The 16,214-nt window shown below is 36.3% G+C and overlaps 1 protein-coding gene across 1 annotated transcript; it reads right to left on the bottom strand.

The window, feature by feature from the left end:
* Positions 1–12,963: 12,963 nt before the first annotated feature.
* LOC101987562 (olfactory receptor 18-like) lies at positions 12,964–15,398 on the bottom strand. Its single transcript, XM_005346847.1, has 2 exons — positions 15,372–15,398; positions 12,964–13,908 (listed from the first exon to the last, which is right to left on the bottom strand). Exons 1-2 carry the CDS (start codon positions 15,396–15,398, stop codon positions 12,964–12,966), a joined length of 972 nt encoding a protein of 323 aa, XP_005346904.1.
* Between the last annotated feature and the right edge of the window lie 816 nt (positions 15,399–16,214).

Raw genomic sequence — 16,214 nt, 5'->3', positions numbered from 1 at the left:
GCCCATGGTATTTTTGAATGGATCTAGATGATCTAAGAACTGTGGAATAGAAAAGTAATTCATTAGCTAGAGCAATAAGACAACAAAAGGAGATTAAGGGGATGCAATTTGGAAAGAAGTCAAATTTTGCCTATTTGAAGATGATATGATAGTATACATAATTGATCCCCAAAATTCTACTGGGGAAATCCTACAGCTGATAAACATCTTCAGTAAAGTGGCTGGAAAGATTAACATAACAATGCTGGTATGAATATGGTTGAGCAAATGTCCTCGTGGTATGAGCATGCATCCTTTGGTAACATGCCCAAGAGTGGTACTGCTCAGTCTTGAGGTAGATGGATTCCCAGTTTTCTGAGAAACCGCCATCTTGATTTCCCCAGTGGTTGTATGAGTTTGCACTCTCACCAGAAATGAGGAATGTTTCCTTTACTCTGTATCTGGTCCAGTATAAACTATCATCAGTGTTTTTGTTTTTATCTATTCTGACTGGTGTAAGATGTATCTCAGAGTCATTTTGAGTTGCATTTCCATAATGCCTAAAGATATTGAGCAATTGATTACTCAAGTGTTCTTTTTGCCCTTTGAGATTTTTCTGTTGAAAATTCTCTGTTTAGATCTGTACCCCATTTTTAAATTGGACTATTTGATATGTTGATGCCTAATTTCTTTAGTTCTTTCTATATTTTGGAGATCAGTCCAATGTGGGGTTGGTGAGGATCTTTTCCCGTTCAGTTGACTGCCATTTTGACTGTGTCCTTTGCTTAAAGAAGCTTCTCAGTTTCAGGAGGTCCCATTTATTTACTGTTGTTCTTAGTGTGTATGCTACTGGTGGTATATTTAGGAAGTGGTCTCCTATGCCCATGTGTCCAAGGCTCCTTCCAAATTTCTTTTCTTTGAAGTTCAGTGTGGTTGGATTTATGTTAATATCTTTGATACTTTGGACTTGTATTTTGTGCATGGTGATAAATATCAGTCTATTTGTATTTTTGTTCATGTTGACATACATTTATTCTAACACCATTTGTTGAAGATGCTTTCTTTTTCCATTGTATAATTTTAGGTTCTTTGTCAAAAATCAGGTCTCTGTAGGTGTGTGTGTTAATATTAGAACCCTTTGTTTGATTCCATAGGTCTACTGGTATGTGTTTATGCTAATACCAAGATGTTTTCACTACTGTAGCTCTATAACAGGGTTTTTATGGCAGGGATAATGATGCCTCCAGAAGTTTCTTTATTGTACAGAACTTTTTTTTGTTATCCTGGGTTTTTTGTTTGTTCAAAACATAGAACTAAGAAACTGTATATCAAAACCACAAATAATCCAATTAAAAGCTGGTACAGATATAAACAGAATTCTCAAAAGAATAGAAAAGAGAAAACCTAAGTGGATGTAAAATACTTAAAGATATGTTTATCCTTAGTCATCAGGGAAATGCAAATCAAAACTATTTTGAGATTGCATCTCATACCTGTAAAACAGAAAGTGAACAACTGATAGCTCATACTGGTAAGGATGTTAAATAAGGGCAACACTCTTCTTTTGCTAGGAAGAGCATAAAGTTTTAGAGATACTATGAAAATCAATGTGGTAGTTCCTAAGAAAGATGGATAGATCTACATCAAGATACAGCTATGCCATTCTTGAGCATATACACAAAGGACGCCAAAGAAACACTTGCTCATCTATCTTAATTGCTACTCTTTTTGATTAGCCTGGAATTGTAAAAAAACCTAAAAGATTCTCAATGGAAAAATGGAAAAAAATAATGTGATTATTTACACAATGGAGAATGACTTAGCTGTTAAAAAATGATGTCATCTTAGCCATTCTGACCAGTATAATTTTATATATTCCAGAGTCATTTGGATTTGCATTTCCTTGATGGCTACAATTAAAAGCTCCAATGATAGCTTTGCTGGAGAGTATGTGGAGTAAGGGGAACACTCTCCCATTGCTAGAGGGAGTGCAAACTCATAGCCACTTTGGAAATCAGTATAGCAGTTTCTCAGAAAATTGGAAAGCAATTTACATCAAGATCCAGAAATAACACTTGAGCATGTAGCCAAAGGATGCCTACTTATACCACAAGGATATTTGCTCAATTTTGTTTATAGAAGCATTATTTGTAATAGCCATAATCTGAAAACAACCTAGATGCCCCTCAAATAAACTCAGCAGAAAAATTAGGACATCTTGAAATTTGAAGGCAAATGGATGAAACTAGAAAAGAAAATCATCCTGAGTGAGGTAACCCAGACCCAGAAAGACAAACATGGTATCTACTCACTCATATATAGATACTAGACATAAATTAAAGGATAACTAGCCTATAGTCCACAAACTCAGAGAAGTTAGATAATAATGAGAACCCTAAGAGAGACACACATGGATCTTCTTGGGAAGGGAAACTAACAAGATCTCCTGAGAAAATTGGGAGCATAGGGGTGACAAAAGGGGGTAAAATGAGGAGATGGAGAAGAGGTGGGGGAAGAGAACATGAGGGAACAGGATGACCAAGATAGGAAAAGGACGTAGAGGAGAAAAAAAGAAAGAAATATCTTGATTAAGGGAGCCATTAAGATATCTTGATTGAGGGAGTAATTATGGGATTTAGTAAGAAACATTTCCCTAAGGAAATCCCAAGGAATCCACAAGGATGATCCCAGATGAGACTTAAGCAATAGTACAGAGGATATCTGAACTGGCCTTCCCCTGTAATAAAATTTATGATTAAATTAATTCTCATCATAGAGCCTTCATCTAACAATTGATAGAAGGAAATGCAAAGAGTCACAGCTAAGCAGCAGGCCCAGCCCCCAGAGTCCACTCAAAAAGAGGAAGGAGTGATAACGTGAGCAAAGGGGTCAAGACCATGATGGTGATACCCATAGAAACACCTGACCTGAGCTAGTGGGAGCTCACTGCCTCTAGACTGACAGTGGAGGAATCTGTGCTGCTGCAGCCTGGCCCTCCAGACAGGGGTAGAGGAGTAGAGTGAGGTGAAGTAGTAATTAGAATATATTATACGAAAAAGTAGTCTATTTCAACAAAAGGTAAAAACAATAAAAATGTATCTAAAAAATAAAAAAAAACCATCATATACTTCCAATTAAAAATATTTTAAGCCGGGCGGTGGTGGTGCACGCCTTTAATCCCAGCACTCGGGAGGCAGAGGCAGGCGGATCTCTGTGAGTTCGAGACCAGCCTGGTCTACAGAGCTAGTTCCAGGACAGGCTCCAAAACCACAGAGAAACCCTGTCTCGAAAAACCAAAAAAAAAAAAAATTTTAAGTACTAGCTTATTTTATAGCCATGTTTAAAATTGTATGAAAGTGTAAACCAGTAAATCCCATGGGAAATAACTAAGCTACCCACTGTTGAATTAAGTTTTAGGAGTATTTAGTATTTGTCAGAACCATTCACAGACACATATATTGGTCCTGACATGGAATTAGCTCTCCAAACTGACATGTGCTGTGATGGCTAGTTATGCTTTAAGTTGACATTACCATGCTTAGCAGATATGTAAAACAATAATTGCTTCTAACCTGTGACCCCCACTTACCTAAGCACAATTTTCTTCCTATAATTCTGGGAGTCTTGCTGAAGCAAGGAAAAAGGGATCATATAAGTCAGGAGGGTCATGACAAGGGAACCTACAGAGAGAGTTGACTTCAGCTCATGGGAGCATACAGACTCTGGAACAACACTTAGGAGGCCTCCCTGGGACCTACACAGGCCCTCTGCATGTGTGTGAATGTAGTGTAGCCTGGTCTCTTTGTAAGGCTCCTATCAGTGAGATCAGGACCTGTCCCTGGAGCTTAGCTGGCTTTTGGGAATCTCCTCTCTTTAGAGGATTACCTGGCACAGCATAATGCAAGTGGGGGAGCTTGTTTCTAGTCAACTTGAGGTGTCCTGGTTTGTTCAAGTCCATGGGAGGCCGGCCCTTCTTGAATGGAGGAATGGAAGGGGAAGTAGGGAGGTGTGAAATGGGTGTGGGAGAAGAGGAAGGAGGGGAAACAGTTGTCAATATGTAAAATAAATTAAACAAAATGTTTTAAAAAGAAGGAGGAAATAAAAATTGTGGTAGTGGTCATATTCTCACCCAGTGAAATTAACATTTTTGATCCATCGACCTCTGGGTTATGGGCCCAGCAGGCTTCTGCTCCACCACTCTGCTACCTACAGTGCAGAGTGACTGTCAGAGTGAACTGTAATGCTGAGAAAAGCACCAACTGCCCACAGAAGCCTCTCCTGGTTAGTCCTAGAAATTTATGTGGAATCTGATTCTGTTGGAATCCAGATCTGGGATGAAGAGGGCTTTGTTGAATCCAATATTCTCTTCCCAAGAGCAAAATGTGAGACTTTGCACCTTCTATATGGTTCTTGTTGTTTAAATATGAGGAGCTGAGATGGAAATTGGTGATTATAATTAACCTTATAAATTGAATGTGGTAAAGTTTGTCTATCAGTTTATATGTATAAATGGGTCTGTATTTTCTGGTTTGTCCATAAGTTCTGCTGCAAGTATGGGAGCTGAAATGGAAATGAGTCTGTTGTGGGAGTGTCATATATCAATCTGTTGATTTCATTGGTTAAGCAATTAAAGAAACTGCTTGGGCCTCATAGGTTAAAACATAGGTGGGTGGAGTAAACAGAACAGAATGCTGGGAGGAAGAGGAAGTGAGCTCAGACTCGACAGCTCTGCACTCTGGAGCAGAGACGCCATGCTCCCGACTCCTGGGAGGACGCGGGGATAGCTCTGCTCTCTGAGGCACACGCGATGAAGCTCCAACCCAGGATGGATGTAGGCTAGAATCTCCCTGGTAAGCCACCTCGTGGGCTACACTAGAAATGGGCTAGTCCAGGTGAGAGAGTTAGCCGAGAAGAGGCTAGATAGAAATGGGCCAAGCAGTGTTTAAAAGAATACAGTGTCTGTGTAATTATTTCGGGTAAAGCTAGCCGTGCGGGCAGCTGGGTGCTGGGGACGCAGCCCACCACTCATATTACTACATGAGTCAGGCAAATTGAATGTGTAAATCATGGTGATAACCACATTTTGTTTCTGACTTGTCTCCTTTGAATGGTAAACTTTTTATGTTCTGTGTTTATTGTTGTTTTGTTTTGTCCCTGCTTATGTTGGCCACATGCTATCATTAATATTGCTTGCTTTGATATTCAGGCCTCAAAATTTATCTGTGAGCATTTTGGTCACTGTATTAAATTTAGCAAGGATTCAAATGTCTTTTAACTGTGGATAATATCAAAGTTGTTTTATACTGTTCTACTTTATCTAAAAGTTGGCTCTAGATTGGGTTATGGCTCCTCTCTTTAGACTCAAGCATGATTACTTAAAAGTCTCTCCTCTGCCCTATATCAGGTAATCAATCTGATTTTGTGACAGGGAAAAGAGATCATGCAAAAAAGCAAAAACTTTAAAGACTATTGGTTTTATTTAACTGCCAAAACTTTGCTAAGTTATAAACTTCATGTTAAGGTTTGTGAGACTGTTATGTGAACTTTCTGTTTCTCAAGATTCCTAAGTTAATTGCGTATGGTTAAAAATCTATAAAATCTGTAACAAAACATTAAAGCGAGGTTGATAGTTAAAAATCTACACTCAGATTATCTTACAGGAACTACATGGTGTGACACCATTTTGGGATTTAAGTAACATGTGGCTTGCCACAGTCTTAGCTGATGTCTCCCATTGGGATGGAGACTAACATATATCTGGCAGTTATTTTTACTAGTATTAGAGAGTATGCATACCACATGACTTTACTGCTATCTTAATTAAATGTGACCACACACTGTAAACCAACCAAGAAATCAACAACAGGTCTCCAAGATATTTTGGAGTATGATGAATTTTTGTATGATAATTCTTGTCCTAGAACCAAGGTTAATAAAAGATTTGATTTAAAAATAATGCTTTTAAAATAATGTATTATAAGGAATTATTTTAAATAAGATATTAAAACTATACCTCCATGCATTCATACACAAGAATGTAACTTGTGTTGGTAGTCAAATACTAGAATTTAAGAGTCATTTAGTCATGAAGTAGTAGTGGAAATAAGCTAGGCTTGGCAGTGTGTGACAGGGTTGGAGTTCCTAAAGATAGTCCAGTTACAATGGGGAATCCCAGTTTTGGAAATGGTGGTGTTATGTGAGGGTCATCAGGAACAATAACTACAACATAATTGACATGATTGAGTCTAGAAGACAGGTTGTGTGTGCTGACAAATGTGGAACCTGAGAGATTACCTGAGCCCCTTAGAGAATGCCAGAGGATTATAAGGTATTCTTAGTGTAAGTGTTATACCTCTGGAGGGAAAGCTATTCTGACTGTGAGAATTCAGGCTGTACCTGTAGGTGTTACACCTCTGAAGGAAAAGGTATCCTGGATGTAGAAAGCCAGGCTATAACTGTAGCTTGAAACAGAAAAGTGTTTGAGTTGTAGGTATACCCTGGCTTCTGACAGTAAGGGTACCCTTCTCTTTGGAACTGTAACACTTATAGAAATACCCCGGCTTCTGATAGTCAAGATATTATTCCTTTCTGAGCTGTAACACCTATAGGTATATTTTGGTTTCCAACAACCAGGATACATTTTTCTTCCAAGCTGTAGGTGTAGCGTGGCTTCTGGTGACCAAAATTCCTTTCCCTTCCAAGCTGTAACTGTTAGTATTCAGGCATCTGTACTGGTCTGGACCTTGGGATTCTGACAGGATACATCCTCAGCTGCACCCACTAAGAGTACCTTCTGTGCACATTCACTATATTTCTCTGAAAAGGATGCTACTCACCTCCCATCTCTTTGTCTTTCTCTGTCTCTGTGTGTTACCCCCTCTCTCCCTCCTCCTTCTCTATATGTCTTTCAGTCTCTCCCTCTCTCTTCTCTTCTGCTGCTCCTATCCCCAGAGAGGCTCCCTCCCCCTGTTCCCTTCAGTCTTCTTTTATTTCCTTTCCCCTAATAAAACCCCTCCACATGAACTCTGTTGCATGGAATCTTTACCTCTCCTGGTGCTTTTTCAATTACAACAGTAACATCTACAACAACCAGGATACCTTTTCCTTCTGAGCTATATGTATAACCTGGTTTCCGAGAGTCAGAATACATCTTCGTCCAGAGCTGTAACACTTAAATTTAGAGCACAGAGTTGGAGTTTGGTTTTGCCTTGTCCAGATTGTGGTTGTTCCCTGTTTCTTCCTTTGTGAAGTAAAGAAGGGGTACATAATTAATTTTTTTGATATTGAAGGAATCCAAAATTTAGAAGTTTTTATAAGGATATGGAACTATTAAAATGTTTTATATTATATGTTTATTAACATATAATCTTAAAAAATAAATTAAAAGATAAAGAGTTAGGATCAGAGCCATGAGCACAAAATACAAAAAACCTGAAACTTATATTCATATTTTATGATGAAGCAACATGAGACAATGACCTAAGCAGTCTGGCGAAGAGCCTATAGAATGTTGCTCCTTACCATAGCTCTATTCAGGCTAACTGACTTAAGAATATATGTCAGGACAATTTTGTCTTTACTAACTTTGTTAAGAATGTAGGCAAAATGATAGACTGAGAAAAATTACATTGAATGAGGTAAACCAGATCCAGAAAGACAAATACTATGTATTATCTCCCATGTATTTTTGAGTCTTTTGTTTGTTTGTTTTTCATTTGAGACAGAGTATCTCTTCATAACAGTCCTAGCTGCCCTGGAACTAGCTCTTGTAGACCAGGTGACCTCAAAATCACAGAGATCCAACTGCCTGTGCCTCCCAAGTGCTGGGATTAAAGGTATGCATCACCACTGCCCATAGTCTTATGTTTTTATGTGAGTGTTTCATTTAGACTAGACATAAGGTCAGGAAATTGGTAAGAGACAAAGAATAGGGGATAAATCTGAAGTGAAAGGAAACAACACAGGAGATATGAAGGAGGAAAGAAAAATAAAGGCACAGGAAGGATTAAATTAGGTGGGAATCATATAGAAGAGTACATTTGGAGAGAGATAGTTGACACTAAGGACTTTTGAAAACTCTATAGAAACCTACTACTACAGCAGAAACTTTGTTAAAGACATGTACATATATAAAAGAAGTTCAGATTACCTATAACAAGGGAACAATACCTTTACGATACCATAGCGATCAAATGAAAGAGTCTAGTCCCAGAGGCTGCAGTTAAAAGCACTTTTTCCTCTTGAAGGGGACCTATGCTCTGTCTATAGCACCCACATACTAGCTCTCAACCACCTGAAAGTCCAATTCTATGAGATTTGATGTCCTTTTCTGAACTACTTAGGCACCAGCCATGTTCATGGTCCACAATGTGGACTGAAACATTCATACACAAAAATAAAATAAAAAGCTAAAAGCCCAATGTCATGATTAGGATAATTAATTGTGAATTTTTGGCTTCCATAGACCTTCCCAAACATGTCAAAATATTGCCAGTGTTCTTAAATACCCTCTAGAACTTGAAGGAAAGATGTTAATGTCAAAAATAGAACAATGTTGAGTCTCAGGACATGGGAAAATCAAGCTGGTACTGACCTAAAAATTTATCCCTACGTGTTATCTTTCACTGTGCTGGAAGGTGCTATGCATGCTGTCAGGGAATAAAAGTCAACAACAGTCATATTTTGTTGGGAACCCGATGAGCATAATAATGGTTGGCCTGGTTAGATATGTCCATCTGTGTAGTGATGGCATAGGTGTTATGTGAATAACTATTATGATTGGATTTAAGGCTTGCTCCATGAGATGAAACTCATACTATTTACTGCTAACAATGTCCCAAACCCATGTCTGCATAAGTTATAGAGTAGAGAACATACAGATACAGTAATACACCATTTCCTAAATTCTTTTATACTCACTGATTAGGGCATCTTTCAACTCTTATGATATCAGCTTCTTTTCTAGAGGTTGACATTAACATGACTGGTCCACAAACAGAGAATCAGATATTGTGGAGTGTTCAGCAATTAATGTGACAACCTTAACAAAAAACTTCATCACCTAGGTCCAGGAATGAGTATTAAAAGGGACTAGAAAGATTGTAAGAAACAGAGATAGTAGATATTTGAAGTGAAACAGTATTTGATGTGTATTACATGAAAATGTTGTATATATGAACCCAGAGCAGGTGTGGATACATGCTCAAACATTTCATAAGATCAAATCAGGCCACAACATGAAGGGAGGAAGGGCTCATGAAGTTTCATCTCTAGGTGAGAAGCTATTGGCAATTTTCTGTTGGCAGAATGCAAGTATATTTTCCTCAAGAAATTGATTACAGAAAGGATGTACAAGCCCCAATAAATGCCCCTATACTTATGTACATACAGTGTACTAAGTAGACTCTGAATTTAAAAACAAGGCACATTAATTCAGAAGGGAAAGTTTATGGGAAGATATGTGGGAAATCGAGCAGAAGGATTGGAGCATGGGTTTGATACCAATATATTATAGATATATTAAATTCTTAAAAATGAATTTAAAATTTTGAAACATTTCACTATTGTTTTTATTTAAATGTTTCTGTAGATATCTATAAAATTATTTCAATAATTGTAGGAAAATTTAAAGTAGAAGGTGGAAAGAAAAATGTTTTTTGATGTAAGCAAATACATCACCAGACATAAAAATCCCAGGTATAGTCAGCCAAAGCAATGCTAAGAAATCAGATCTGATGTGAAGTATTAACAGTTACTTCAGAGCTGTAGAATTAAGAGCAGAGCCAACCGTACTGAGACAAAACAGAAACACAGATACGTGAGGTAGAATAGAGGACAGAACTACAGCTACCCTGTTTTATTTCAAGATGCCGAAAACACACATAGGAAGTTGAACAGCATTTCAAATCAATACTGCTGGGAAAACTGGATTTCAACATGAAGATGAAAAGAGAAAATTAAACAAATCTTCCCAAATCCTCATCCCTTATTCTGTACAAAGTACAATTCCAAATGGATTAAGGAACTACACATAACACTGAAAACAATAATCCTAACACTGGAAAATCCCTAATCCCTGCAAGTAGGGATTAGGCTCCAAAGTATAGGCAGAGGTAGAGATTTTCTAAACTACTCCAGTAGTGTAGAAAATGTGAAAAATTGACAAATGGAATCTCACAAAACTTCTGGGTACCGAAAACTGTCAAGTGAGATTAGTCATCCTGGATAAAGCGAGAAATCTTTAGAGTTTCATCCATCAGAGGATTAGTATTGATAATTTATATAGAGAGCTCAAAAAACAAAATAAGAACATAGAAAACAAAGAACTAAACAAAGTTTAGTTTATTTCTTGTTGATAGAAATGAAAACTACTGTTATCACCTTGGAAACTGATCTAGAGGTTTCTAACACAAAACTGGAAAGAAAGCTATTATTATGCCCAGTTCTGAACTCCTGAATATGCACCTTTTGTACCTTATCCTTCTACAAAGATACTTATACAACAATGTTCATTTCTCCTCCACACACAATAGCTAGGACATGGAAAGGACTTAGAAGCCTTCCAGTAGAATAGATTAAAATGTGGTGTATATATATATATATATATATATATATGAATAGTAAGTAGTTGTAAAAAATTAAAATAATAAAAATTATAGATAAATAAAAGGGACTGGAAAAAACCTGACCCAAGCACCTAGGGTCCAGAAAGAGAAATAGTGAATGTTCTCTCTAATGTGTAGATATTAGCTTTTTATCTTTTGTTTTAGTCTGTTTCACATGAAGCATGAGTAGAATCAGGTAAAGTAAAAATAGGCCATTGGTGAAGGAATGCATTATAGGAGTCTGAATAGTAGGTTATAGGTAAGACAAGAGTAAAAAGAAGGCATGTTTGATGAAATATGGCATATCCCAGAAGGGTCATAGAAAATTCTCAGAAGTCAGGAAAGGTGCAAGAGAAACCAATGTGGAAACTTACTATCTTGCAGTCCAATAATTTAAATTTATTATTCATGGCTATAGCATAAAACACAATATAAGACCGAGGTATATTAGTGCTTATAGCTATAAGCATGGAAGGTGGGAGGAGAATATGGGAGTTCAGAGGTAGTGGGTAGAAAGTGTGATGTGGGAGGTCCTTCTGTATATGTGTTGCTTTTATTGATTAATGAATAAAGAAACTGCCTTGGTCTGTTATAGGGTAGAAGAGAGGTAGGTAGAGGAAACTAAACTGAATGCTGGGAGAAAGAAGGCATAGTCAAGAGAACCCATGTAGCTGCTGCCAGGAAGCGATGAGCCAGAACCTTGCTGATAAGCCACAGCCACATGGTGATACACAGATTAATAGAGATGGTTAAATTAAGATGTAAGAGCTAGCCAATAAGAAGCTAGAGCTAATAGGTCAAGCAGGGATTTAAATAATATAGTCTCGGTGTAATTATTTCAGGAGTCTGGGTGGCCAGGAAATGAATAAGCAGCCTCTCCCACTACAGAAGTGAGTTCACAAAAACTAAGGATATATGAAATTGCCCATGGAAATATTGATTAATAGATTAGTTTCAAAATACCTAATTAAAGAAAATTAAAAACAGAAGAACATCATGTGGGTACACAATACTGCTCCAAGAAGTCATGGGATATTAAACAAAAATAGCAGAAGAGGTTGAGAAAAACATCCCTATGAGTTTAATAAGAAATTATTTATCTTTCTGAAACTTGCAAAACTTACTTAATATGATTATTTCTAGATGGATCTACTCTTTGTGAAATGAAACAATTTTGTTAATCATGGCCAAAGAACATTTCATTGTGTAAAAAAAAATCTCATATTTTCTTTATTTATTCCTCTATGTTTGGAGATGCAGGTGCCTTTGAAACTTAGCTATTGTGAATAAAGTTGAAATAAACATTTACAGGAAATTATTTCTTTGATTTGTTGACTTAGAATTATTTATTTATTTATTTATTTATTTATTTATTTATTTATTTATTTATTTATTTTGGTTTTTCGAGACAGGGTTTCTCTGTGGCTTTGGAAGCCTGTCCTGGAACTAGCTCTGTAGACCAGGCTGGTCTCGAACACACAGAGATCCACCTGCCTCTGCCTCCCAAGTGCTGGGATTAAAGGCGTGCGCCACCACCGCCCGGCAACTTAGAATTTTTGTACAAATAATCAGGAATAGAAGAGCTGAGCGTTATAAGGAAGAGCAATATTTAATTGTTCCATATGACTACAATGTTACTGCATTAGCTTATATTCCATATATATATATATATATATATATATATATATATATCCTCTTTTGTTCATATCTCAGGTATAATTTACTGCTATTTGTTTTCTTAATCACTGCCATTGTTACTGGGATGAGATGAAGTATCAGTTTAGTTTTGATTTGCATTTATATGCTGAATAGTGAAGTTGAATATTATTTGTTTTGTTTTGTTTTCCCAAGACAGGGTTTCTCCATGTAACAGTTGTGGCTCTCCTGAAATGAGCTCTTGTAGACCAGGCTGGCCATGAACTCACAGAAATCCACCTGCCTCTATTTCCCAAGAGCTGGAATTAAAGACATGCTACATAACCACTCAGCTGAAATTATTTCTTAATTCATCAGTATTTTAAAACTTTAATATAGCCCTGGATATATTAATTTAAATATATATTTTAGAATATAGTTTACATGGGCTTTTGCGAGGGGTATGTGTTGTGAAAATATAACGTTACTTAACTATTTCACTTTAAACCTGGGGCCTTTACTCAGTTGTTGTGGGTCTTTCTGGATATAAATGATTTATTTATGCTTAAAAGAAGACAATTTCTAAGTAGTCTTATTGAATTCAATTAAGGACAAACTGAAAGAATATACATTTATGTATTAGCGGAGTGGAATGAAAGCCATAACACCAAAGAAGTTGTGTTTTTAGGTGTAAATAATTGGAATAACAACTCATCCTTCAGAAATGATGGAAGGGTTTGTGCAATTATATTGTTCTTTTCTGAAACCTCCAGAGGGCACTTTTAATATCCCTGTTCCTTAGGCTGTAGATGAAAGGATTCAGCATAGGTGTGACCACTGTGTACATCAGTGAAGCTACTGCACAGTTTTTTGGAGAATTTGATACAGCTGAACCAACATATACTCCAACAGATGTTCCATAAAATAAGCAAACAGCTGAAAGGTGAGATCCACAGGTGGAGAAGGCTTTATATTTTCCACTTGTTGATGGAACTCTCTTGATGGAAGAAATAATTTTATAGTAAGAGAAAAGGATCACGGAGGTTGGAAATATACCAAAAAAGGCACCAATAAAATGTGTGACTATGATTTTGCTGAACATTTCATAACAGTCAAGATTTAGGAGTGGTGAAGGATCACAAAAATAGTTAGAGATTTGAATATCCTTGAAGTATGTAATTTGTAGCACAACCAAATTGTGCACCTGAGAGTCTAAAAGACTGGCCAAAACAGATATCAAAACTAAGAATGCACAGAGGTGAGGGTTCATAATGGTTGTGTAATGCAGGGGGTGACAGATGGCCACAAACCTGTCATAGGCCATTGCAGTCAGAAGCATACTATCCATACATGCAAAAATTATGAACATAGACATCTGTGTTAGGCAGCCCACATAGGAGATGTCTCTGCTTTGAGTCTGAATATCCCAAATCATCTTTGGAACTGTGGTGGAGATGAAACAGATGTCAGACCAAGAGAGGTTGGAGAGAAAGAAATACATTGGGTTATGGAGGTGGGAGTCAGAGGTGACAGCCAGGATGATGAGCAGGTTTCCAAGTACTGTAACTACATACATTAATAAGAACAATCCAAAGAGGATGGGTTGCAGTTCTGGATCTTCTGAGAGGCTCATGAGATGGAATTGTGAGACAACTGGTAGGTTTTGTGCTTCTGTATTGTTTGGACACCTTTGGGTAAACAAAATTAATTGGAAAAATACATAAAATAAGTCATGATTACATTATAATCTCAAATATAAAAGAAATAGTTTAAAAAGGGGAAAACCCATATATTTTAAATTCAAATTATTACAAGCCAAATTTTCTCTTGAGGATCACCACTTATACCATCAAGACAAGCCCAATGATCTGCAACTTTCTGTTTGGGTTTCCAATTTACAAATCTCCTTTCATACAAATCTATTTTTGAGGAACTAAACTCAACAGGCTTTTAAAACCAAGGAAATTAGAAATCATATGTTTAGGTCATGGTAAAATACATTTATTCTTTTTGTTGACACAAAGAAGAAAATAATATTCTTTCAATTTAAAAATTATTTCTATTATAGCAAAATTAATAACAGAATATATCATATATTTTCTAAAAGCCAAAATGTTCCTTAAGTTAAATTCTTATGAAGACACCAATTAATTAAACTGTATTATTTTGTACATTAACTTAACATGGTCCTTTTAGACAGACAAAGAAATTGTTATAAGGGAATATTTTAAAATCCTGTACTACCTTTAGAAAGAAAACCTAAAAAAATTAATGTGTAAGTGAAGAGGTCACTTGTTCGTTTCAGCCACTCAGAACCAAAATAACATCACAGAAATTGTATTAATTAAATCACTGCTTGGCCCATTAGCTCTAACTTCTTATTGGCTGACTCTTACATTTTAATTTAACCCATTTCTATTAGTCTGTGTATCATCATGAGTTCGTGGCCTACCAAAAAGTTTCAGCACATCTACCTCTGGCCACAGATCCATGATGTCTCCCTGACTCTGCCCTTCTTGCTCCCAGCATTCAGTCCAGTCTTCCCCCTACCTAAGTCCTGCCCTATCAACAGGACAAGCCAGTTTATTTATTCATTAACCAAGAAAAGCAATACACAGACAGAAGGATCTCCCACACCATGAACGAATTTCTAGAATCATCTAGAATCTATATATGAAAATATGCAGTCTAAATATATATATTCATTCAATCATTCTAAATATATAAAAGCATGAAACAATCCCATTGAAGTAAAGAATCAGAAAGGACTGTCAACTAACCCCACTTCTTTTTGATATTGTACTTGAAGTTCTGACTGATACAAAAGGGTACTAAATAGATACAAATAGGAAAACTCAATCTATCCCTATTTGCAGATAATGTGATTTTATGTATTCAAAATCCCAACACCGCTAGCAGAAAACTTCTAGAAAAAAATTCAGTCTTTTGGCAGAATATAAGACAAACTTCCATAACTCAGTAGTTATTCTATGTGCCACACAACTGCCCTTAACTCCTGAGCTATCTCTCCAGCCCCTTACCTCACCTTTAAAGTGGGCATAATAAATCACCTACCTAAAGAACTTTTCACCCTGGAAAACCAATGCTTCCAAGACCTCTCTGTCCATCATCCACCCCACTCAATACTTAAATGTTTAAGTTGATTCTTTGCTGGGTCATGATCAAGATCCAAAGTCACTTTTTTGTTTTGTGCCCAAGAAAGACTCAGGTTTATTTCTCTAGGGCTGATGTAAATATATGATGAAATAACCCCCTGATATTGTCAGCCACCAGAGGAGAATACACATCACTGTCCCCCTGTATTTTCAATTTGCAACTTTGATGGCAAGGAATAATTATTGACTCTTTTACAACCTTGGAGACAGAATGCCCAGAACTCATAATTATACAAATTGTTACACAATATCACAGCTCCTTAGAGATTCTTAATTTTATAAGTGAAAAAGAAAAAAAAGAAAAATATGTCTTTAAAATGTTTTAGCTCTTTCTTTACTTACATATTTTATATATTATTTAAAATATCTATATGTTAGATACCAATAATTTGGATGAGATCAAGTCTTCAATATGTGGTATATGGGAGGGTTTGAAGGGAAGAAATAGAAAGGGGGAAATAATGTAGTGATTTTCTTCAAAAACAAAAGAAATAGTTAAAATTTTCTGTATGTTTAAAAATAGTTTCATTATTTTCTTTAAGTTAGTATTCAAAGTAAAAAAATTACTATGATGTTTTTCTTTTTTAGATGTTAGATGTTTATTTGATCACAGGAGTTTAAGTTTATTTGGGAACATGAGTGAAATGTTTATTTGAAAACATGAAGCTTTAGAAAGTCCTGGCTGTGGTACTTTCTTTTTTTCAGTATTAAAGGTCAGTTAATATGAATTGGCAAAACTTTGGTCTAGGCTTTCTTTTATAAATGGTTCTGTATATGTGCTTAGAGTATAGATCAATCTGAAGAGGCCCTTCAAGAACAT

The sequence above is a fragment of the Microtus ochrogaster genome, chromosome 5 (assembly GCF_000317375.1).
Source record: "Microtus ochrogaster isolate Prairie Vole_2 chromosome 5, MicOch1.0, whole genome shotgun sequence".
Classification (NCBI taxonomy): Eukaryota; Metazoa; Chordata; class Mammalia; order Rodentia; family Cricetidae; genus Microtus; species Microtus ochrogaster.
This window is presented reverse-complemented; position numbering and strand designations above follow the sequence as displayed.

Excerpts from the sequence above, each read along its gene's own strand:
- LOC101987562 (XM_005346847.1), bottom strand. The coding sequence starts at position 15,398 with ATGACCCAGCAAAGAATCAACTTAAAC. Across the intron at positions 13,909-15,371 it reads AGCAAAGAATCAACTTAAAC|AGGTGTCCAAACAATACAGA; the intron begins ATTTAAGTATTG and ends TTGTTTACCCAA.